General features: G+C 44.5%; 1 protein-coding gene across 6 annotated transcripts in view; it reads left to right on the top strand.

The window, feature by feature from the left end:
- mlh3 (mutL homolog 3 (E. coli)) overlaps positions 1-23928 on the top strand; it is a 106153-nt gene that overhangs the window by 40498 nt on the left and 41727 nt on the right. For 5 of the 6 annotated variants that reach the window (XR_012098152.1, XM_073039125.1, XM_073039126.1 and 2 more), the window contains one exon: positions 2447-2518. Coding sequence is in view for 4 of the 6 variants with exons in the window: in XM_073039125.1 (XP_072895226.1) it covers positions 2447-2518 (72 nt within the window). In the remaining 2 variants the exon portion in view is untranslated. Of the gene's footprint in view, positions 1-2446; positions 2519-23928 lie in introns of those variants that run through there. The other variant, XR_012098153.1, reaches the window with a different exon arrangement.

The raw sequence follows: 23928 nt of genomic DNA, 5'->3' as shown, positions 1-23928 counted from the left end.
GCTGACAGAACCTCCTGTCTGTTCCCCTCACTATGGAATCCCCTGTGACAACTGCATTCTTCATCTTCTTCTCTCCCTCCTGCAGCACGGAACCAGACTCAGTGCCAGAGACCCGATCGCTGTGGTCATCCTTTGTCAGGTCACCCCTATCAACAGCATCCAAAATAAGATAACAATTACTGAGGGAGATGGCAACAGGGGTGCACTATACTATCTGAGCTTTTCCCTTCCTTTCCCTGACAGTCACCCACTTATCTAACTCCTGCAGCCTCAGGGTGACTAACTCCTACTAGCTCCTATCTACCACCTGCTCACTTTCCCTAATGAGCTGTAGGGTCATCAAGCCACAGCTCCAGATCCCTCACACAGTCTCTCAGGAGCTGTATCTCGGGGCACCTGGTGCAGATGTGGCCATCTGAGAGACTGGAATATTCCCAGGATTCCCACAACTGACACCCAAAGCAAAGTACTAACCCTACAGACATACTTGGGTGGGTGGAGTTGTTCCCTGTTAAGTGGTGTTCTTCCCCAGTGTGTTTGGATGAGTGAGGTTGTTTAACTGGTGTGTTTGAGTGAGTGGGTTGTTTCTCGGTGTTTTTCAGCTAGTGGGGTTGTTCCCCGGTGTATTTCGGCAAGTGGGGTTGTTTCTTGGTGTGTTTCGGCAAGTGGGGTTGTTCCCCAGTGTGTTTTGGCAAGTGGGATTGTTCCTTGCTGTGTTTGAGTGAGTGGAGCTATTCCCCAGTGAGTGGAGTTGGTCCCTGATGTGTTTGCGTGTGTGGGGTTGTTCCCCGGTGTGTTTGGGAGAGTGGAGCTGTTCCCTGGTGAGTGGAGCTCTTCCCCAGTGTGTTTGGATGAGTGTGATTGTTCTCCAGTGTGTTTGGGTGAGTGAGGTTGTTTAACTGGTGTGTTTGAGTGAGTGGGTTGTTCCTCGGTGTTTTTCGGCTAGTGGGGTTGTTCCCCGGTGTGTTTCGACAAGTGGGGTTGTTCCCCAGTGTGTTTTGGCAAGTGGGATTGTTCCTTGCTGTGTTTGAGTGAGTGGAGCTATTCCCCAGTGAGTGGAGTTGGTCCCTGATGTGTTTGCGTGTGTGGGGTTGTTCCCCGGTGTGTTTGGGAGAGTGGAGCTGTTCCCTGGTGAGTGGAGCTCTTCCCCAGTGTGTTTGGATGAGTGTGATTGTTCTCCAGTGTGTTTGGGTGAGTGAGGTTGTTTAACTGGTGTGTTTGAGTGAGTGGGTTGTTCCTCGGTGTTTTTCGGCTAGTGGGGTTGTTCCCCGGTGTGTTTCGACAAGTGGGGTTGTTCCCCAGTGTGTTTTGGCAAGTGGGATTGTTCCTTGCTGTGTTTGAGTGAGTGGAGCTATTCCCCAGTGAGTGGAGTTGGTCCCTGATGTGTTTGCGTGTGTGGGGTTGTTCCCCGGTGTGTTTGGGAGAGTGGAGCTGTTCCCTGGTGAGTGGAGCTCTTCCCCAGTGTTTTTGGGTGGGTGAATGGGGTTGCTCCCCAGCATATTTCGGTGAGTGGGTGGAGCCTGGGAGGCTGGGATGAATGGGGTGGATTGCAGGGGCTTTTGGGGTGAGTGCAGATGTTTGATTATGGGGTTGATCCCAGTGGCATTGGGGTTGAGTCAGGTAATCCCAGGGATGTTTTGTTGAGTGTGGTAGATCCCAGGCATGTTGGGGATGACTCATGTATCCCAGTGATGTTAGGGTAAGTGGCTTGGAACCCAAGCATGTTGGAGTGAATGGGGCAGATCCGAGGGTTGTTAGCGTGAGTGGGGTGGATCCCTGGTGTGTTTAGGTGCTTGTGTTAAGTGGGATTGATCCCAGGAGGGTTGGAATGAGTGGGGTGAATCCCAGAAGTGTCATGGACATTGGGATCCCAGGGGTGTTGGGGGTGAGTAGGGTGGATCCCAGGGATGTTGGGATGAGTGGTGTAGAACCTTGGGGTGTTGGCATTAATGGGGTGGATCCTAGAGGTGTTAGGGGTGAGTGGGGTGGATCCCAGCAATGTTGGAGTGAGTGAGGTGGATTCTAGAGGTGTTGGGATGAGTGGGGTCAATCCCAGTGGCATTGGAGGTGAGTGGGGTGTAGCCCAAGGATGTTGGGGTGAATGGCCTGGATCCCAGACATGTTAGAGTGAGCGGGGTGGATCCCAGGTGTGTTGGGTGGGTCTTGATGTTGGGACATGGGGTGGATCCCAGGAGTGTTTGGGTGAGTGGGGTAGATCCTGGAGGTGTTGGGGTAAGTGAGGTGAATCCCAGGAGTATAGGGTGGATCTGAGTTGAGGTGACTAGCGTGGAGCGAGTGGTGTCGAACCCTGGGGTGTTGGGGTGAGTGTGATGGATCTGGGGTTATTGGGGTAAGTGGGGTGGACTCTAGGGGTGTGGGGGTGAGTGGAACCCAGGCTGTGAGGTACATTTTTTTGATGTGTCTGACTGTTGGTTTTGTTGTGTAGGCAGTAACCTGCTGGTGCTGGTGGATCAGCATGCTGCACACGAGAGAGTGCGTCTAGAGCAGCTCATTTCAGGTAAGGAGGCAGTCTGCACGAAACAGAAACCATGAGTGTGGTTGCGAAGGGGTTCTGGTGTTCTATCTTTAGTTCAGAAGGGCTACAGGGACAAGCTAGGGAACAATGGGACAGTAAGCCTGGCATCATCAGTGGAGGGGATTCTGAGGAACAGAATTTGTTTTTATTTGGACAGACAGTGATTGATTCAGGATAATCATAGTTAATCATGGGAGATCATGTTTCACAGATTAGTTGGAACTTATTTTTGAAGTGGTGACCACAAGAATTGGTAAGGAGGGTGGAATGCATTGTTAGTGTGTACTTCTGCAAAGCCTTTGACAAGGTAAAATCACATCGTATCTGTGGAGATAGCCAATTGGACACAAAATTAAGTTGATAGAAGACAAATGGTTGTGATCAGGGTTGCTTTTCAGATTGGGAACTTGTGACTCATGATACAGGGGTTTATGCTGTGTCTTCTATTATTCCACATCAGTATTAACGATTTGCATGAGAATATTGGAGCAACATTGAAGAAGGTTGTGTTAGGTTACAATAGGATCTAGGTCAACTGGAGAAGTGTGGAAGGGAATGGCAGATGGAACTTCTCAAGGAGACAGCTGATTAGATTGTGAAGGCATTATAATCAGAATCAGGTTTATTATCACTCGCATGTGACGTGAAATTTGTTAACTTAGCAGCAGCAGTTCAAAGCAATATATAATCTAGCGGAGACAGAAAAAAGTAATAATAAATAAAATAAAACATAATAATAAACAGGTAAATTACACATATTGAATAGATTATAAGAAAAATGTGTAAAAGTAATCTTTCAAGAATCAGAATCAGATTTATTATCACTGGCATGTGTCGTGAAATTTGTTCACTTAGCAGCCGCAGTTGAATGCAGTACATAATATAGAAGAATAATATAAGTAAATCAATTACAGTATATGTATATTGAATAGAATAAAAATTGTGCAAACAGAAATAATATGTATTAAAAAAGTGAGGTAGTGTTCAAGGGTTCAATGTCCATTTAGGAATCAGATGGCAGAAGGGAAGAAGCTGTTCCTGGATTGCTGAGTGTGCGCCTTCAGGCTTCTGTACCTCCTGCCTGATGTTAACAGTGGGAAAAGGGCATGCCCTGGGTGCTGGAGGTCCTTAATAATGGATGCTGTCTTTCTGAGACACCGCTCCTTTGTAGGCTAGTACCCAAGATAGAGCCAACTAAATTTCTGAAGCTTCTTTCATCCTGAGCAGTAGCCCCCACCCACACCAGACAATGATGCAACTTCTCTACAGTACATCTATAGACATTTTTGAGTCTTTTTGTTGACATACCAAATCTCTTCAAACTCCTAATGAAGTATAGTCACTGTCTTGCCTTCTTTAAAGCTGCAACGATATGTTGGGACCAAGTTAGATCCTCAGAGATCTTGACACCCAGGAACTTGAGACTGCTCACTGTCTCCACTTCTGATCCCTCTATGAGGATTGGTATGTGTTCCTTCATCTTGCCCTTCCTAAGGTCCACAATCAGCTCTTTCGTCTTGCTGACATTGTGCCAGGTTGTTGCTGTGGCACCACGCCACTAGTTGGCATATCTCGCTCCTGTACATTCTCTTGTCACCACCTGAGATTCTACCAACAATGGTTGTATCATCAGCAAATTTATTGATGGTATTTGAGCCTAGCCACACAGTTATGTGTATATAGAGAGTAGAGCAGTGTGCCAAGCACACATCCCTGAGGTGCGCCAGTGTTGGATTGTCAGCAAGGAAGATATGTTATCACCAATCCACACATACTATTGTCTTCCGGTTTGAGGAAGTAACTTGCAGGATAGACAAAGGAAAGTCGGTAGATGTTATTTTCAGAAGGCCTTTGCCACACGTGAGGCTGCTAAACAAGAAGAGCCCATTGCATTACAGGAAAGATACTAGCATGGATAGAGGATTGGCTCTTTGGCAGAAGTCAGAGAATAGAGTCATAGAAGAGTACAGCACAGAAACAGGTCTTTCAGCCCATCTGGTCCATGCCAAACCATTTAAACTGCCTACACCCTCGACCTGCACTGTGGCCATCCATATCTCTTCCATTCATGTACCTATCCAAACTTCTCTTAAACGTTGAAATTGAGCTCGCGTGTACCACTTGCACCGGCAGCTCATTCCACACTCTCACAACCCACTGAGTGAAGAAGTTCCCCTCGAGTTCCCCTTAAACTTTTCACCTTTCACCCTTAATCCCCTCGATCTTCTACTTTCCAAGGAGTAAAGTCCTAACCTATTCAATCTTTCCTTATAACTCAGATCCTCCAGACCTGGCAACATCCTTCTAAATTTTCTCTACACTCTTTCAACCCTGTTTACATCTTTCCTGTAAATAGATGACCAAAAGTGCACACAATACTCCAATTTAGGCCTCGCCAATGTCTCATACAACTTCAACATAACATCCCATATCCTGTATTCAGTAGTCTTATTTATGAACGCCACTGTGCCTAAAGCTTTCTTTATGACCCCATCTACCTGTGATGCCACTCTCAATGAATTGTGGACCTGTTTTTCATGATCCCTTTGTTCTATCCCATTATCATCCAGGTCGTTGATATAGAGGACAAACAACAATGGTGCTGGTTCTGGGAGTAAAGGAATTCAGGGTGGCTATTGGTGACTAGTGGAGTTTCATTTTCTACGTTAATAAGCTGGATGAAGGAAATGAAGCTGAAGCTTTGTGGCCAAATCTGCAGATGATACAAAGACAGATTGGGAGAACGGGCAAAGAAGTGGTAGATGGATTACAGTGTAGGGAGGTATGAGGTAGAAGTAATAACGGCATAGACTATTTTCTAAATAGAAGGAGAATTCGTAAATCAGAGGTGCAAAGGGAATTGGGAATCTTTGTTCAGTATTCCCTTGAGTTTAAATAGAGGAACTAAGTCAGTGGTAATTGAAGGCAAATGCGATGTTGGCAGTTATTTTGAGAGGATTTGAATATAAAAGCAAGGATGTAATACTGAGTCTTTATAAGTCATTGGTCAGACCATATTTGGTAATGTGAGCAGTTTTGGGCCCTATAGTTTAAAGGAAAATGTGCTGGAGAGGGTCCAGAGGAAGCTCACAAGAATGATACTGGGAATGAAAGCATTAATGTATAAAGAGCATTTGATGTCTCAAGTTCATCAACTACTTGATGCAGTTCAGAAGGATAAGAGGATCTCATTGTAAGTTCCATTCTAATTATAAAATTCTGAGAGGGAGTAGATGGTCACAGTCTTTTTCCTAGTTTAAGGGATTCTGAAGCTAGACACCACAGGTTTAAGGTGAGAGGGAATAGATTCAAAAGGAATCTAAGGGGCTAGTTTTTCATAGAAGGTGGTGAGCATATGAACACTCCATGAAGTGGAAGAGGACACAATCAAGGTAGGTACAAACATAACGTTGGAATGGCATTTACTCAGGTATACAAATGGGAAAGATTTAGTGAGATACGGGCTGAATACAAGCAAATAGAATTAGTATAGGTCGGCATTGCGGTTGGCATGGACCAGTCTTGGTCAAAGAGCCTGTTGCAGTGTTGAATCACTATTAATCTGAAGAAAATAACAATGTCAATTATTAATGCTTTATTTTGCTGCCCTGATTACAATTTGTGTCTATGGTGTGGATGATACTGATAGGTTGTGAGCTGGGCTCAGTGTATAAGATACCGGCTTGTGTCTGGGTATTGTTTACTGTTGTCTTACTTCACCAGACTCAGCAAAACACCTCTGCTCATAATTCCAGAATACTGATCTAATAGTGGCAGGGTCAGTATTGGGGGAGGGGGGAAGTCGCACTGTGGAAAGGTCACATTATGGGGGCGGAGGCTGCAACTGAAGGAGGGTCATACTGTACAAGTTCTCTCCTAAAGCTGGAAAACTGCTGAAATATCCAAAAGAGCATGTTTAGAGAAGATTTTGGGAGAGTGGAGACTCAGCTTGGCAGTGGACCAAAGCAATTTCTCTTCATGTAAAGATTCTGCTTAGAGAAGCTTTCAGTATTGTCTTTCGAGTGGCTGTAGCTGGCGGATTGTCAAGGTTCATTTCTTAAACTTTATCAGGAGCAGGGACAGATTTATTCTGTTTTGTAATAGCAGAAACCACCCACCCTTATCATTTGGAATTCCTAGCCCAAGACACAGCAACACATTCATGACCCCTCACAATATCAGCCATGGTTTTTAAAGTGCCATACCTACCAGCTGAAGTAGTTACAGTGCACAATGGGTGAAGAGGATTTCAAACTTTGGTGTCCAGAGGAAGAGTGGACTGGCCTGGGAGATGCCTTCATTTTTGCAGCAGTACTGAAGGTTTTTCCACCGCACAGACGTCCCTGCCAAAGATATTTCCTGTTTTCCTTCCCCTCCCTGAACTGTTTGCTGGTGTATAATCCCAGTGGTGGTAAGAAACATAGAACATCTACAGCACAATATAAGCCCTTCGGCCCACAAAGCTGTGCCGAACATGTCCTTACCTTAGCAAACACTAGGAAATCTACGGATGCTGGAAATTCAAGCAACACACACAAAATGCTGGTGGAACACAGCAGGCCAGGCAGCATCTATAAGGAGAAGTACTGTTGACGTTTCGGGCCGAGACCCTTCGTCAGGAGTCCTTACCTTACCTAGGCTTACCCATAGCCCTCTATTTTTCTAAGCTCCATGTAGCCATCCAGGAGTCTCTTAAAAGACCCTATCCTTTCCACCTCCAACACTGCCGCCGGCAACCCATTCCATGTGCTCACTGCTCTCTGTTTTAAAAAAAACTTACCCCTGACATCTCCTCTGTACCTACTACCAAGCACCTTAACACTATGCCCTCTCGTGCTAGCCATTTCAGTTCTAGGAAAAAGCCTCCGACTATCCACATGATCAATTTCTGTCATTATCTTGTACACCTCTATCAGGTCACCTCTCATCCTTCGTCGCTCCAAGGAGAAAATGCCGAGTTCACTCAACCTATTCTCATAAGGCATGCTCCTCAATCCAGACAACATCCTTGTAAATCTCCTCTGCACTCTTTCTATAGTTTCCACATCCTTCCTGTAGTGAGATGACCAGAATTGAGCAAGTAGGGCCTGACCAGGGTCCTATATAGCTGTAACATTACCTCTCGGCTGTTAAACTCAATTCCACGATGGATGAAGGCCAATGCACCATATGCCTTCTTAACCACAGAGTCAACCTGCATAGCAGCTTTGAGTGTCCTATGGACTCGGACCCCAAGATCCCTTTGATCCTCCACACTGCCAAGAGTCTTGCCATTAATGCTATAATCTGAAGCATTATGTTAGATTGTTTAGTGATTGTCTTGACAGGCTGCAGCTCTAAGATGTCAGCATTGAAGTCATATGTAGAGGCTGCAGTTTCCGGACTTGCAGCTCGTGAGAGGGTCATCCTTTAAAATGACTGACTTTGGAAAAAGCTGTGTAATGTACTGTTCCTACTTCAGTACATTGAACAGCAAGACCATTTTCTTATCTTTGGTCTGTGAGGGATGTGTTCCTGCCCTTTAGTAGGGGGTTAAGGATGAGGAAGGTTTTCATGCAGGTGGAGTCTGTGTTGGCACCCGTGCAGATGGTTGTATTCTGTGAGGTCCACCCCCATATTCCTGACGTGGCCTCCTACCCCACCTTCATTCTCTGGGTGAGGTGCAATCAGAATTATCCCCAATGCAATACAGGGCACCTCTGCGGAGTTTTGACCACCCTTTTTCCTTTCAGCACCACCTGCATATGCAGCTGGAGTTGAGTGGGGATGCTGAGGGGCACTTTCAGGTACAATTTGAGGGGCATTATTACACTATTCCTTAAGCTATGGGCTGTCCGTGATGCCATGCCTCCAAAGAGTTTGGGCATATTCAAAAGAATTGCCTGAACTGCCAGGCTGCCAACTCTACCGCAGGGACCAGGGCGGCAACGCTTGGCCTTCCCCTGCTGTCCCTGTCACCCCCCCCCTCCCGCCCCACTCACTTCTAGTGGATGCATGGAGGGCTCTGTGGGAGGAGTTACCAAGGGTTAGCCACTGGGAGAGCTGGGTGGCTAGATGCTGAGTACTGCAGAAGGGTCTCAGCCCAAAACATCAACCGTACTTTTTCTGTTAATGCTGCCTGGCCTGCTAAGTTCCTCCAGCATTTTGTGTGTGTGCCTTGGATTTCCAGCATCTGCAGATTTTCTCTTGTTTGTTGATATATGTTCCACTGTCTTTGGAGAAGCTGACCAGTGCCCTCAACCAGCTACAGAGAGGAAAGTTTCTAGGGCTGGATGGGGTGACAGTAGAATTCCTCTGAACCTTCTGGGACATCCTGGGGCTTGATTATGCCAGAGTATTGGGGGAAAGCCTGGCGAGTAGTGAGATGCCCCTCTCTTAGCGCAGAACAGTTGTAGCCCTGTTGCCAAAAACAAAAAGTGGGGGATCTCCATTGCCTAAAGAATTGGTGTGGAATATAAAATCTTTGCCAGGGTGATGCCCAATCATCTAGCTCATTGCTGGTTCAGGTAGTCCACCCTGACCAGTCCTACATGGCCCTATAATGGTACTTTCAGGACAATATCCACCTTGACCAGGAGCTGATTCACTTGTCCCTTGAGGATGGTCTGACCATTGCCTTTCTCTCCTTTAACCTGGAGAAGGCGTTTGACATGGTGAACTATGAGTACCTTTTTTTGGGAACCTGCATATATTCTTGCTCAGACCATATTTGGTGGCCCCTGTCCAACTATTGTACGCTGCTACAGAGTGCCCTGTTAAAGTTAGGGAGGTTTGCTAGTGTTATTGGGGAGGGTTTAAACTAGATTTGCAGGGGGATGGGAACCAGAGTGCCAGAGTAGATAGTGGAACAGGGGTAAAAATAAATGATGTTAATAGTTCATGCAAAGCCATAAATAGTAAGGTTATGTGTGGTGGTAACAATCTTCTGAGGTGTGTATTTTTCAATGCAAGGAGTATTGTGGGAAAGGCAGATCAGCTGAGGGCCTGGATTGACACGTGGAATTATGACATCACAGCCATTACTGAAACTTGGCTACTTGGTTCCAGGGTTCCGATGTTTCAGACGTGATAGAGGCAGAGGGATGAAGGGTGGGGGGGGGGGGGGTGGCTTTGCTAGTCAGGGAAAATATTATAGCAGTGCTTCGGCAGGAAAGATTAGAGGGCTTGTCTACTTAGGCCATATGGGTGGAGCTGAGAAACAGGAAAGGTATGACCACATTAATAGGGTTGTATTATAGACACCCAATAGTCAGCGAGAATTTGAGGAGCAAATTTGCAGAGAGATAACAGACAACTGCAGGAGACAGAAAGTTGTGATTGTAGGGGATTTTGATTTTCCACACATTGTTTGGGACTCCCATACTGTTAAAGTTCTAGATTGGTTAGAGTTTGTGAAATGCATTCAGGAAAGTTTTCTAAATCAATATATAGATGTACCAACTAGGGAGGATGCAATATTAGATCTCCTATTACGAAAATGAGTTAGGGCAGGTGACGGAAGTGTGTGTAGGAGAACACATTGGTTCCAGTGATCATAACGTCATTAGTTTCAACGTGATCATGGATAAAGATAGATCTGGTCTTCGGGTTGAAGTTCTAAACTGGAAAAAGGCCAAATTTGAAGAAATGAGAAAGGATCTAAAAAGCATAGATTGGGACAGGTTGTTCTCTGGCAAGGATGTGATTGGTAAGTGGGAGGCCTTCAAAGGAGAAATTTTGAGAGTGCAGAGTTTGTCTGTTCCTGTCAGGGTTAAAGGCGAAATGAATAAGAATAAGGAACCTTGGTTCTCGAGGGATATTGGAACTCTGATAAAGAAGAAGAGAGAGATGTATAACATGTATAGGCAACAGGGAGGAAATAAGATGCTTGAGGAGTATAAAAAGAGTAAAAGAAATACTTAAGAAAGAAATCAGGAGGGCTAAAAGAAGACATGAGGTTGCTTTGGCAGTCAGGGTGAAGGATAATCCTAAGAGCTTCTACAGGTATGTTAAGAGCAAAAGGATAGTAAGGGATAAAATTGGTCCTCTTGAAGATCAGAGTGGTCGTCTATGTATGGAACCTAAAGGAATGGGAGAGATATTAAATGGGTTTTTTGCATCTGTATTTACTAAGGAAACTGGAATGGAGTCTATGGAAACAAGGCAAACATGTAGGGAGGTCAAGGAACTTATACAGATTAAAGAGGAGGAGGTGCTTGCTGTCTTGAGGCAAATCAGAGTAGATAAATCCCCAGGACCTGACAGGGTATTCCCTCGGACCTTGAGGGAGACTAGTGTTGAAATTGCAGGGGCCCTGGCAGAAATATTTAAAATGTCGATATCCACGGGTCAGGTGCCGGAGGATTGGAGGATAGCTCATGTAGCTCTGTTGTTTAAAAAGGGCTCAAAATGTAAGCCGGGAAATTATAGGCCCGTAAGTTTGACATCGGTATTAGGTAAATTATTGGAAGGAATACTAAGAGATAGGATCTACAAGTATTTGGATAGACAGGGACTTATTAGAAACAGTCAGCATGGCTTTGTGCGTGGTAGGTCATGTTTAACCTATCTATTAGAGTTTTTCGAGGAAGTTACCAGGAAAGTGGATGAAGGGAAGGCAGTGGATGTTGTATACATGGACTTCAGTAAGGCCTTTGACAAGGTCCCGCATGGGAGGTTAGTTGGGAAGATTCAGTCGCTAGGTATACATGAAGAGGTAGTAAATTGGATTAGACATTGGCTCAATGGAAGAAGCCAGGGAGTGGTAGTGGAGGATTGCTACTCTGAGTGGAGGCCTGTAACTAGTGGTGTGCCAGAGGGATCAATGCAGGGTTCATTGTTATTTGTCATCTGTATCAATGATCTGGATGATAATGTGGCAAATTGGACCAGCAAATTTGCTGATGATACAAAGATTGGAGGTGTAGTGGACAGTGAGGAAGGTTTTCAAAGCTTGCAGAGGGATTTGGACCAGCTGGAGGAATGGGCTAAAAAATGGCAGATGGAGTTTAATGCGGACAAGTGTGAGGAATTGCACTTCGGAAGGTCAAACCAAGGTAGAACATACAAGGTAAATGGTAGGACACTGAGGAGGGCAGTAGAACAGAGGGATCTGGGAGTACAGATACATAATTCCCTAAAAGTGGCTTCACAAGTAGATAGGGTTGTAAAGAGAGCTTTTGGTACATTGGCCTTTATAAATCAAAGTATTGAGTATAAGAGTTGGAATGTAATGGTGAGGTTGTATAAGATATTGGTGAGACCAAATTTGGAGTATTGTGTGTAGTTTTGGTCACCTAATTACAGGAAGGATATTAATAAGGTTGAAAGAGTGCAGAGAAGGTTTACAAGGTTGTTGCCAGGACTTGAGAAACTGAGTTACAGAGAAAGGTTGAATAGGTTAGGCCTTTATTCCCTGGAGCGTAGGAGAATGAGGGGTGATTTGATAGAGGTGTATAAAATTATGATGGGTATAGATAGAGTGAATGCAAGCAGGCTTTTTCCACTGAGGCCAGGGGAGAAAAAAACCAGAGGTCATGGGTTAAGGGTGAAGGGGGAAAAATTTAAAGGCTTCTTCACACAGAGAGTGGTGGGAGTGTGGAATGAGCTGTCAGATGAAGTGGTAAATGCGGGCTCACTTATGACATTTAAGAAAAACTTGGGCAGATATATGGATGAGAGGGGTTTGGAGGGATATGGCCCAGGTGCAGGTCAGTGGGACTAGGCAGAAAAATGGTTCAGCACAACCAAGAAGGGCCAAAAGGCCTGTTTCTGTGCTGTAATGTTGTATGGTTCTAAATTTAATGGGTCCTTGGGAGCACCCTTGCACTTTGGGAGATGGGTGCATCGGGGTGCCCCAAGTCTGGGCATTTGTACTCAGTGTGGAGCCATTCCTGTGGTTTCTCTGTAAGAGGCTGATAGGTTTGGTTTTACGCAAACCGTACATGAAGGTCGCCCTTTTGGCTTACACCGATGATGGCCCCTCATGGTCACTGTCCTTGTTGACTTACAGAGGATGCAGAAGTGCCAGCAGATCTACTTGACTGCATTTCCTGCAAGGGTCAACTGGCCTCTTGGTGGGTCAGTGGCGCATGGTCTCCCTGCTGGAGGGGTTAGGCATCACTGCCGTCCTCCACATGGGGGTCCACTGTAGCTTTGGAAAGAAAAGGGGGCAGTAATTGAGGAAGCATCAGGGCAGAGAATTCCACAGATTAACTACTCTCGGGGAAAAGCATATTAGGCCACAAGATATAGGAGCAGAATTGGGCCATTTGGCCCACTGAGTTTTCTCCACCATTTCATCATGGCTGATCCTATTTTCCACTTAGCCCTAATCTCTTGCTTTCTCCCCTTATCCCTTCATGCCCAGACCAATCAAGAATTTATCAACTTGTAACTTAAATATACATAAAGTCTTGGCCTCCACAGCTGCCTATGGGGGAGAATTCCATGGATTCACCACTCTCTGGCTAAATAAATTCCTCCTCATCTTCTAAAAGGATGCCCCTCTTTTCTGAGGCTGTGTCCTCTGGCCTTAGACTCTCCTACCATAGGAAGCATCTTCTCCACATACACTTTATCAAGGCCTTTCACCATTCGATAGGCTTTAATGAGGTCACCCCTCATTCTTCTGAATTCTAGTGAATTTGAAATGCTCTTCATATGACAATTCTAGAACAACACAAGTGAATCTGCAGATGCTGGAAATAAATAAAAACACAAAATGCTGGCAGAACTCAGCAGGCCAGACAGCATCTATGGCAGGAGGTAGTGACGACGTTTCGGACCGAAACCCTTCTAGAAACATTTTTGTGAACCTTCTTTGATCCCTCTGTAGTTTCAGCACATCCTTTCTAAGATAAGGAGCCAAACCTGCTCACAGTACTCCAAGTGAGACATCACCAGTGCTTTATAAAGTCTCAGTGTTACATCCTTGCTTTTATATTCTAGTCCTCTTGAAATGAATGCTAACATTGCATTTCCATTCCTCACCACAGACTCAACCTGCCAATTAACCTTTGGGGAAATCCTGCACAAGGACCCCCATGCCCCTTTGTGACTCTGTTTTTTGTATTTTCTCTTCATTTAGAAAAGAGTCAACCCTTTCATTTCTTTTATCAAAGTGCATGGCCATACACTTCCTGCACCAGCAATTTCTTTACCCATTCTCCTAATTTAAGTCCTTCTGTAGCCTTTTTACTTCTTCAAAACTCCCCACCCCTTCAACCTCTGTTCATATCATCTGCAAACTGCAACAAAGGCATCAATTGCATCATCCAAAATGGTAAAGGGAATGGGTCCCAACACAAACCACTGTGGAACACTGCAAGTCACTGTCAGTCAACCAGAAGCGACTCCCTTTATTCCCTTTCTTTGCCTCCTGCCAATCAGCCACTGCTTTATCCATGCTATAATCTTTCCTGTAATACTCTGGATTCGTAGCTTGTTAAGCAGCCTTATGTATGGCACATTTTCAAAGGTCTTCTCAAAATCCAAGTACACAACATTAACTAATTCTCCTTTCTCCATTGTGTTTGTTATTTCTTGAATAATGACAGATTTGTCAGGCAAGATTTTCCCTTGAGGAAACCATGCTGACTGTGACTTATTTTATAATGAAACTCCATCATCTTCCCAACCACGGAGGTCAGACTAACTGGCCTATAGTTTCCTTTCTTCTGCTCCTCTTCCTTCTTGAGGAGTGGAGTGACATTTGCAATTTTCCAGTCTTCTAGAACCATTCCAGAATGTAGTGATTCTTGAATAATTATTAATAATGCCTTCATGATTTCTTCAGCCACCTCTCTCAGAACTCTGGGGTTGTACACCATCTGGTCCAGGTGACTTATTTACCTTCAGACCTTTCTTTTTCCTAAGAAATGTTCTCTTTAGTTTTGGTAACTTAGCACACTTCATGTTCCCTGACACCTGGATCTTCCACCATACTACTAGTGTCTTCCACAGTGAAGACTGATGCAAAATACATATTCAATTTGTCTGCTGTTTTGTTGCTCCTCCCACCCATTACTACCTCTCCTGCATTGTTTTCCAGCGGTCTCATATCCACTCTAGCCTCTCTTTTACCCTTTATGTATCAGAAGATGCTTTCGGTATCCTCATGAATATTATTGGCTAGCTTACTTTTGTATTCCATCTTTACCTTATTAATGACTTTTTTATTTGCCTTCTGTTGGTTTTTAAAAGCTTCCCAATTCTCTAACTTCCCACTAGTTTTTGCTGTATCATATGCCCTCCCTTTGGCTTTTATGTTGGATTTGACTTCTCTTGTTAGTCATGGTGCTGTCATCTTTGCTCTAGAATACTTCTTCCTCTTTGGGATGTATATATCATGTGCTTTCTGAATTGCTTCCAGAAATTCCAGCCATTGCTGCTCTGCCATCATCCCTGCCAGTGTACTTTTCCGATCAATTCTGGCCAGCTGCTCTCTCATGCCTCTGTAATTCCCATTACTCCACTGTAATACTAATGCATCTCACTTTAGCTTCTCCTTCTCAAATTTCAGGGTGAATTTGATCATATTATGACCACTTGTCCCTAAGGTTTCCTTTACCTTAAGCTCTCTAATCAATTCTGGTTCATTGCACAACACCTAATCCAGAATAGCTGATCCTCTGGTGGGATCAACCACGAGTTGCACTAAAGAGCCATCTTGAAGGCACTCTAGATGTTCCCCCTTCTTTAATCCGGCACCAATCTGATTTTCCCAATCTGCCTGCGTATTGAATTCCCCATAATGATCGTAACGTTACCTTTTCTGTCTCCCATTCAATAAGTCTCGTAAGGCACAACCTGCCTTTGGCAAAGCTATGCTAACTATTCCTAATCATGTTATACGTCACCAAGTGGTCATAAATCCTGCCTCTCAGGATCTTCTCCATCAACTTACCAATCACTGAAATAAGACTCACTGGTCTATAATTTCCTGGGCTATTCTCTATTCCTTTTCTTGAATAAGGGAACAACATCCACAATGCTCCAGTCCTCCAGAACCTCTCCTGTCCTCATTGATGACGTAAAGATCATAACCAGAGGCTCAGCAATCTTCTTCCTCGCCTCCCACATTAAGTAGCCTGGGGTACATCCCGTCTGGTTCCGGTGACTTATCCAACTTGATGCTTTCCAAACCTCCAACATATCCTCTTTAATAATGTCTACAGGCTCAAGCTTTTCAGTCCACTGTAAATCATCCCTACAATCACCAAGATCCTTTTCCTTAGTGAATACTGAAGCAAAGTATTCATTAAGTATCTCTGCTGTCTGCTCTGGTTCCATAAACACTTTTCCACTGTCGCACTTGATTGGTGTTATCCTCTTGCTGTTCACATACTTGTAGAATGCCTTGGGGTTTTCCTTAATCCTGCTCGCCAAGGCCTTCTCATGGCCCCTTCTGGCTATCCTAATTTCATTCTTAAGCTCCTTCCTGCTAGCCTAATAATCTTCTAGATCGCTATCATTACATAGTTTTTTTGAACCTTTCGTAAGCTTTTCTTTTCGTCTTGACTGGATTTTCAACAGCCTTTGTACACCACGGTTCCTGTACCCTACCATCCTTTCCCCGTTTCATTGGAATGTACCTGTGCAGAAGTTCACATAAATATCCCCTGAACATCTGCCACATTTCTGCCGTACATTTCCCTGAGAACATCTGTTCCCAATTTATGCTTCCAAGTTCCTGCCTGAGAGCTTCATATTTCCCCTTACTCCAATTAAATGCTTTTCTAACTTGTTCTGTTCTTATCTCTCTCCAATGCTATTGTAAAGGAGATAGAATACCTCCAAAATGTTCTCCCACTGAGAGACCTGACATCTGACCAGGTTCATTTCCCAATACCAGATCAAGTACAGCCTCTCCTCTTGCAGGCTTATCTACATATTGTGTCAGGAAACTTTCCTGAACACACCTAACAAACTCCACCCCATTATAACCCCTTGCTGTAGGGAGATGCCATAAATATTTGGGAAATTAAAATCTCCCACCAATACAACCTTGTTATTACTACACCTTTCCAGAATCTGTCTCCTTATCTGCTCCTCGATGTCCCTGTAACTATTGGGTTGTCTATAAAACCTTGGCCTCCACTGCAGTCTGTGGCAGAGCATTCGACAGATTCACTAGTCTCTGGCTAAAACAATTCTTCCTTACCTCTGTTCTAAAGGGTCACCCCTCTGTCTTGAGGCTGTGCCCTCTAGTTCTGGTTACCCCCACCAAAGGAAACATCCTCTCCACATCCATCCTACCTTGTCCTTTCAACATTTGGTATGTTTCCATGAGATCCCCTTGCATTCTTCTGTATTCCAAAGATGTGATCCAAAGATGCCAAATGCTCTTCATATCCTAATGCCTCACTCCCGGAATCATCCTCATGAACCTCCTCTGGACTCTCGAATAACAATGAAACCCACTGGTTTCCTTGGCTGTGTAAGACAACCTCCAGCCCCGCCAAATGTGTGAGATTGAGGCACTCTCCCACTCCAAACCCCTGTTTGTGTGGATGCTGTGTAATTTGCTACCCTGTTACAAACTAGTGCCTCAAAATAACAGACAGTAGAACCACATATGATTAAAAGGTTATATTTATAAATCTTAATTTGTCAAAAGGGTTAGTAAAGAAAAGAGGGAACAAAAGGGCCCATTTTAATGAAACAGTCAAATGCGCACAAGTTGGAGCTCAAAGTTTCTCCATAGTCACTGATCCTCAATTAATCTCACCCCTGGCTTCATTGAATCATGGTCCCGTATCCTACAGACAGACAGACAGACATACTTTATTGATCCCGAGGGAAATGACCTCTTCTCTCCTGCATCTTCCTTCTTCATTTTTTCTCAAACAAAAGCCCTATGTCCAAAATACCTTAGTGTCCCTCACCAGAGAAACCTTCACTTAATTTGGCAATCCTAATTGGATGGCACACATTTCTCCTAATCTCTTATCTTCAACAATAACCCAAACAAGCTGAAGACAGAACGGACTTTTCTTACAGAACTGCTAAATGAAAAACATACAGCATAACAGTAAAAATATGAACCAGGGCATTACCTTTGTCCTTTCTTCCAATTTGTCTAAGTCCTGTTGCAATCGCATTGCTTCCTCAGCACTACCTACCCAACCATCCGCAAACTTTGCCACAAAGCCATCAATTCCATTATCCAAATCATTAACAAACAATATGAAAAGTAGTGGTCCCAATACTGACCCCTGAGGAACACCACTAGTCACTTAACAGCCAATCAGAAAGGCCACTTTTCTTCCCATTCACTGTCTCCTGCCTGTCAGCCATTCCTCTATCTATGCCAATATTTTTCCAGGATTTTATCTTGTTAAGCAGCCTCATGTGTGGCACGTTATCAAACGCCTTCTGAAAATCCTAGTAAATGATACAGACTGCCTGTCCTTTGTCCACCCTGCTTGTTACTTCCTTGAAGAACTCTTAACAGATTTGTCATGCAAGGTTTCCCTTTACAAAAACCATGCTGACTTTGACTTTTATCATTAGTCTCCAAGTACCCCAAAGCCTCATCCTTCATAATGGTCTCCAACACTTTCCCAACCACTGAGGTTAGGCAAACTGGCCTACAATTTCCTTTCTTTTGCCTTTCTCCCTTCTTAAAGAGTGGAGTGGCTTTTGCAATCTTCTAGTCCTCCGGAACTATGACAGAATCAAGTGATTCTTGAAAGATCATGACCAATGCATCCGTTATCTCTTCAGCAGTGTCTCTTAGGACTCTGGATGTAGTCCATCTGATTCAGGTGACTTATCTACCTTAAGACATTTGAGTTTGCTTAGCACTGACTCCTACTCCCTAACACTCACGGACGTCTGGCATATTGCTAGTGTCTTCCACAATGAAAACAGATGCAGAGTACCCATTAAATTCATCTGTCATTTCTTTGTCTCGCATTACTACCTCACCAGCATCATTTCTAGTGGTCCAATATTAACTGTCACCTCCTTTTTACTCTTCATATAAATTTAAAAACTATTTGGTATCCTGCTTTATATTATTGGCTAATTTACACTCATATTTCATCTTTTAATTTGTAGCTTTTTTTGTTGCCTTGTGTTGGATTTTAAAAGCTTCCCAATCATCCAATCCCACTCACTTTTGCAACCTTATATGCCCTTTCCTTGGCTTTTATGCAGTTCTTAACTTCCCTTGTCAGCCATGATTGCCTAGCCTTGTCATTTGAGAACAACTTCATCTGTGGGACGTATCTATCCTGTGGCTTATTAACTATTTCCAGAAACTTCAGCCATCACTGTTCTGCTGTCATCCCTGGCGTATCCTCCTCCAATCCACCTGAACAAGTTCCTCTCTCATACTTCTGTAATTCCCTTTGTTCCATTGCAGTACTGATACATGTGACTTATGCTTCTCCCTCTCAAATTGCAATTTAATTCAATCATTCTGATATGTCCCACATCCCATTCCCATTCTGATATGTCCACGTCCCATTCCCATTCTGATATGTCCACGTCCCATTCCCATTCTGATATGTCCACGTCCCATTCCCATTCTGATATGTCCATGTCCAATTCCCATTCTGATATGTCTGTCCATGGCCTCCTCTACTGTCAAGATGAAGCCACACTCAAGTTGGAGGAACAACACCTTATATTCCATCTGGGTAGCCTCCAACCTGATGGCATGAACATTGATTTCTCTAACTTCTGTTAATGCCCCTCCTCCCCTTCTTACCACATCCCTTCTTTATTTATTATACCCCCCTCTCTTTTTTCTCTCTCTGTCCCTCTCCCAATCACTCCTTGCCTGCTGTCCATCTCCTTCTGGTGCTCCCCTCCCCCTTTCTTTCTTCCTAGGCCTCCCGTCCCATGATCCTCTCCCTTCTCCAGCTGTGTATCCCTTTTGCCAGTCAACTTTTGAGCTCTTAGCCTCATCCCTCCCCCTCCTGTCTTCTCCTATCATTTCAGATCTCCCCCTCCCACTTTTAAATCTCTCACTATCTCTTCTTTCAGTTAGTCCTGACGAAGGGTCTCAGCCCAAAACGTTGACTGTACTATTTCTTATAGATGCTGCCTGGCCTGCTGCGTTCCACCAGCATTTTGTGTGTGTTGCTTGAATTTCAAGCATCTGCAGATTTCCTTGTGTTTGCGCTCAAGTTTTTTACTTGGCTTCTTTATATCTGCTCAGCTAGGTGGAGATGACAGGCAGGATAGTGAAATGCTCCTCTTGCGGGATGTGGGAAGGCAGGGAGACCTCCAGTATCCCTGACCACTGCAACTGCGAGAGATGCATTCAGCTGCAGCTTCTAACAAACAATGCAAAGGAGGTGGAACTGGATGAACGTCAGGTAGGACATAGTAGATAGGGGTGATAGATAGGACATATAGAGAGGTAGTTACACGCAAGGTGCAGAACACAGGAAACTGAGTGACAGTCAGGGGTTCAGAAGCCAGTACAGTGTTCCCCTGTGGCCAATCCTGCCTCAGCAACAGGTATATCATTTTGGATACTGTTGGGTCATTTGACCTAACAGAATAAAGTCACAGTGGTCGGGTCTCTGGCACTGAATCTGCTTCTGTGATTCACAGAGGAAGGGGAAAGAAGAAGCATGCAGAGGTAATAGGAGATTCATTAGTTAGGGAAACGGACAGGAGGATCGGTGGGCAAGAATGAGATTCCCGGGTGCCAGGGTCTGGGATATCTCGAATTATGTCCTCAGAATCCTTAAGTGGGAGGGTGAACAGCCAGAAGTCATGGTCCATGTAGATACCAATGATGTAAATAGAATGAGGGATGGGGTTCTGCAGAGGAGTTCAGGGAATTGGGTGCTAACTTAAAAGGCAGCAGGGTTGTGATCTCAGGATTGCTACCCATGCCATGTGCTAGTGAGGCTAGAACTAGGAAGATTATACAGTTTAACACATGGCTAAGGAGTAGGTGTAGGAGGGAGGACATAAGATTTCTGGATCATTGGGCTCTCTTCCAACAAAGATGGATTGTACAAAAGGGATTGTTTGCCCCTGAACTGGAGGGGGACTAATATCCTGGTGGGAACTTTTATTAATGCTGCACGGTGGAGTTTCAACTACAGTTGTAGGGGGCTGGGAACCAAAAGTGCCAGAACAGTTAGTGGAGAGGTTGTGGAGGCAGAGTGCCAGAACAGTTGTGGAGATGTTGTAAGACCTCAGAGAAGTTTGGAATCAAAAGGTTGAGCATGGTGTGACAAAATCAAAAAGGGTGTGTACAGGTCTGAAGGCTTTGTATCTGAATGTGCACATTATACAGAATGAGGTAGATGAACTTGCAGCACAGTTGCAGATTGGCAGGTATGATGTTCTAGGCATCACAGAATCATAGCTGAAACATTATAGCTGGGAGCTTAATGTTCAAGGATAGGCAGGAAAGCAGAGGAGGTATCGTTGACATATAGCGTAAAAAGAATCGGTCTTTGGTAGAAGAAATGAAAGGGTTGACATAGAACATAGAACAATACAGTACAGTACAGGCCCTTCAGCCCACAATGTTGTGCCAACCCTTAAACTCTGCCTTCCATATAACCCCCCACCTTAAAATTTCTCCATATACCTGTCTGGTAGTCTCTTAAATTTCACTAGTGTATCTGCCTCCACCACTGACTCAGGCAGTGCATTCCACGCACCAACCACTCTCTGAGTAAAAAAACCTTCCTCTAATATCCCCCTTGAACTTTCCACTCCTTACCTTAAAGCCATGTCCTCTTGTATTGAGCAGTGGTGCTCTGGGGAAGAGGCGCTGGCTGTCCACTCTATCTATTCCTCTTAATATCTTGTATACCTCTATCATGTTTCCTCTCATCCTCCTCCTCTCCAGAGAGCAAAGCCCTAGCTCCCTTAATCTCTGATCGTAATGCATACTCTCAAAACCAGGCAGCATCCTGGTAAATCTCCTCTGTACCCTTTCCAATGATTGATAGATAGATAGATAGATACTTTATTCATCCCCATGGGGAAATTCAACATTTTTTCCAATGTCCCATACACTTATTGTAGCAAAACTAATTACATACAATACTTAACTCAGTAAAAATATGATATGCATCTAAAATCACCCTCTCAAAAAGCATTAATAATAGCTTTTAAAAAGTTCTTAAGTAGTTTACTTAAATACATTGAGTCCTAACCCCGGCACTTTAACATATCTTACTCCTGGCGGTTGAATTGTAAAGCCGAATGGCATTGGGGAGTATTGATCCCCATGCTTCCACATCCTTCCTATAGTGAGGTGACCAGAACTGGATACAGTACTCCAAGTGTGGCCTAACCAGAGTTTTATAGAGCTGCATCATTACCCCGCAACTCTTAAACTCTATTCCTCGACTTATGAAAACTAACACTCCATAAGCTTTCTTAACTACCCTATCTACCTGTGAAGCAACTTTCAGGGATCTGTGGACATGTACCCCAAGGTCCCTCTGCTCCTCCACACTCCCAAGTATCCTGCCATTTACTTTGTACTCTGCCTTGGAGTTTGTCCTTCCAAAGTGTACCACCTCACACTTCTCTGGGTTGAACTCCATTTGCCACTTCTCAGCCCACTTCTGCATCCTATCAATGTCTCTCTGCAAACTTCAACAATCCTCAACACTGTCCACAACACCACCAACCTTTGTGTCATCTGCAAAACTTGCCAACCCACCCTTCTACCCCCACATCCAGGTCGTTAATAAAAATCACAAAAAGTAGAGGTCCTAGAACCAATCCTTGTGGGACACCACTAGTCACAACCCTCCAATCCGAATGTACTCCCTCCACCACGACCCTCTGCCTTCTGCAGGCAAGCCAATTCTGAATCCACCTGGCCAAACTTCCCTGGTTCCCATGCCTTCTGACTTTCTGAATAAGCCTACCGTGTGGAACCTTGTCAAATGCCTTACTAAAATCCATGTAAATCACATCCACTGCACTACCCTCATCTATGTACAACACACACAAAATGCTGGTGGAACACAGCAGGCCAGGCAGCATCTATAAGGAGAAGCACTGTTGACGTTTCAGGCCGAGACCCTTCGTCAGGACTAACTGAAAGGAAAGATAGTAAGAGATTTGAAAGTAGTTGGGGGAGGGGGAAATGCGAAATGATAGGAGAAGAGCGGAGGGGGTGGGATGAAACTAAGAGCTGGAAAGGTGATTGGCGAAAGTGATACAGAGCTGGAGAAGGGAAAGGATCATGGGACGGGAGGCCTCGGGAGAAAGAAAGCAGGGGGAGGCACTAGAGGGCGATGGAAAACAGGCAGGGTGATGGGCAGAGAGAGAGAAAAAAAAACAAACAACTAAATATGTCAGGGATGGGGTAAGAAGGGGAGGAGGGGCATTAATGGGTTAGAGAAGTCAATGTTCATGCCATCAGGTTGGAGGCTACCCAGCCGGTATATAAGGTGTTGTTCCTCCAAACTGAGTTTGGATTCATTTTGACAGTAGAGGAGGCCATGGATAGACAATTACCCTGATCTGTGTGCCTGGGGTGATTTGATAGAGGTGTATAAAATTATGATGGGTATAGATAGAGTGAATGCAAGCAGGCTTTTTCCACTGAGGCTAGGGGAGAACAAAACCAGAGGTCATGGGTTAAGGGTGAAGGGGGAAAAGTTTAAAGGGAACATTAGGGGGAGCTTCTTCATGCAGAGAGTAGTGGGAGTGTGGAATGAGCTGCCAGATGAAGTGGTGAATGCGGGCTCACTTTTGACATTTAAGAAAAACTTGAGCAGGTATATAGATGAGAGGGGTTTGGAGGGATATGGCCCAGGTGCAGGTCAGTGGGACTAGGCAGAAAAATGGTTCGGCATAGCCAAGAAGGGCCAAAAGGCCTGTTTCTGTGCTGTAATGTTCTGTGGTGCTCTGGAGCTGGACTTGGTTGTCAGAGGCAATTTGAGGCGCATACTACTGGGAGCATTTAATAGGTAATGGAGCTTGACCCCATTACCACCCCCGGCTGTAACAATCATAAGGAACCATTGATATGTAATGTGAAAAGAAACTGTCCCAACACCGATCCCAGCGGAACATCACTAGTCACCAGCAGCCAACAAGAATAGACTCCCTTTATTCCCACTAATTCACGTCCATAATTTCATTGCTGAGTTTACATTCCCCATGAGTTGAATTGAGGTTTTGTGTTGTTTTTTAGGGTTGTGGCTGTACTCTTCCAAATTTCTACAGATGTACTGTGGAAAGCGTTCTAAGTAGCTGCATCACTGTCTGATGTGGAGGGGGTGGGGGTGGCTACTGCACAGGATCAAAATAAGCTGCAGAGAATTGTAAAATTACTCAGCATTATAGTGTGCAGGACATCTTCAAGGAGCAGAGACTCAAAAAGGCGGTGTCCATCATTAAGGACACCCATCACCCAGAGCATGCCCTCTTATCATTGCTACATCAGGAAGGATGTACAA

Source organism: Hemitrygon akajei, chromosome 3 (assembly GCF_048418815.1).
Source record: "Hemitrygon akajei chromosome 3, sHemAka1.3, whole genome shotgun sequence".
Lineage (NCBI taxonomy): Eukaryota > Metazoa > Chordata > Chondrichthyes > Myliobatiformes > Dasyatidae > Hemitrygon > Hemitrygon akajei.
This window is presented reverse-complemented; position numbering and strand designations above follow the sequence as displayed.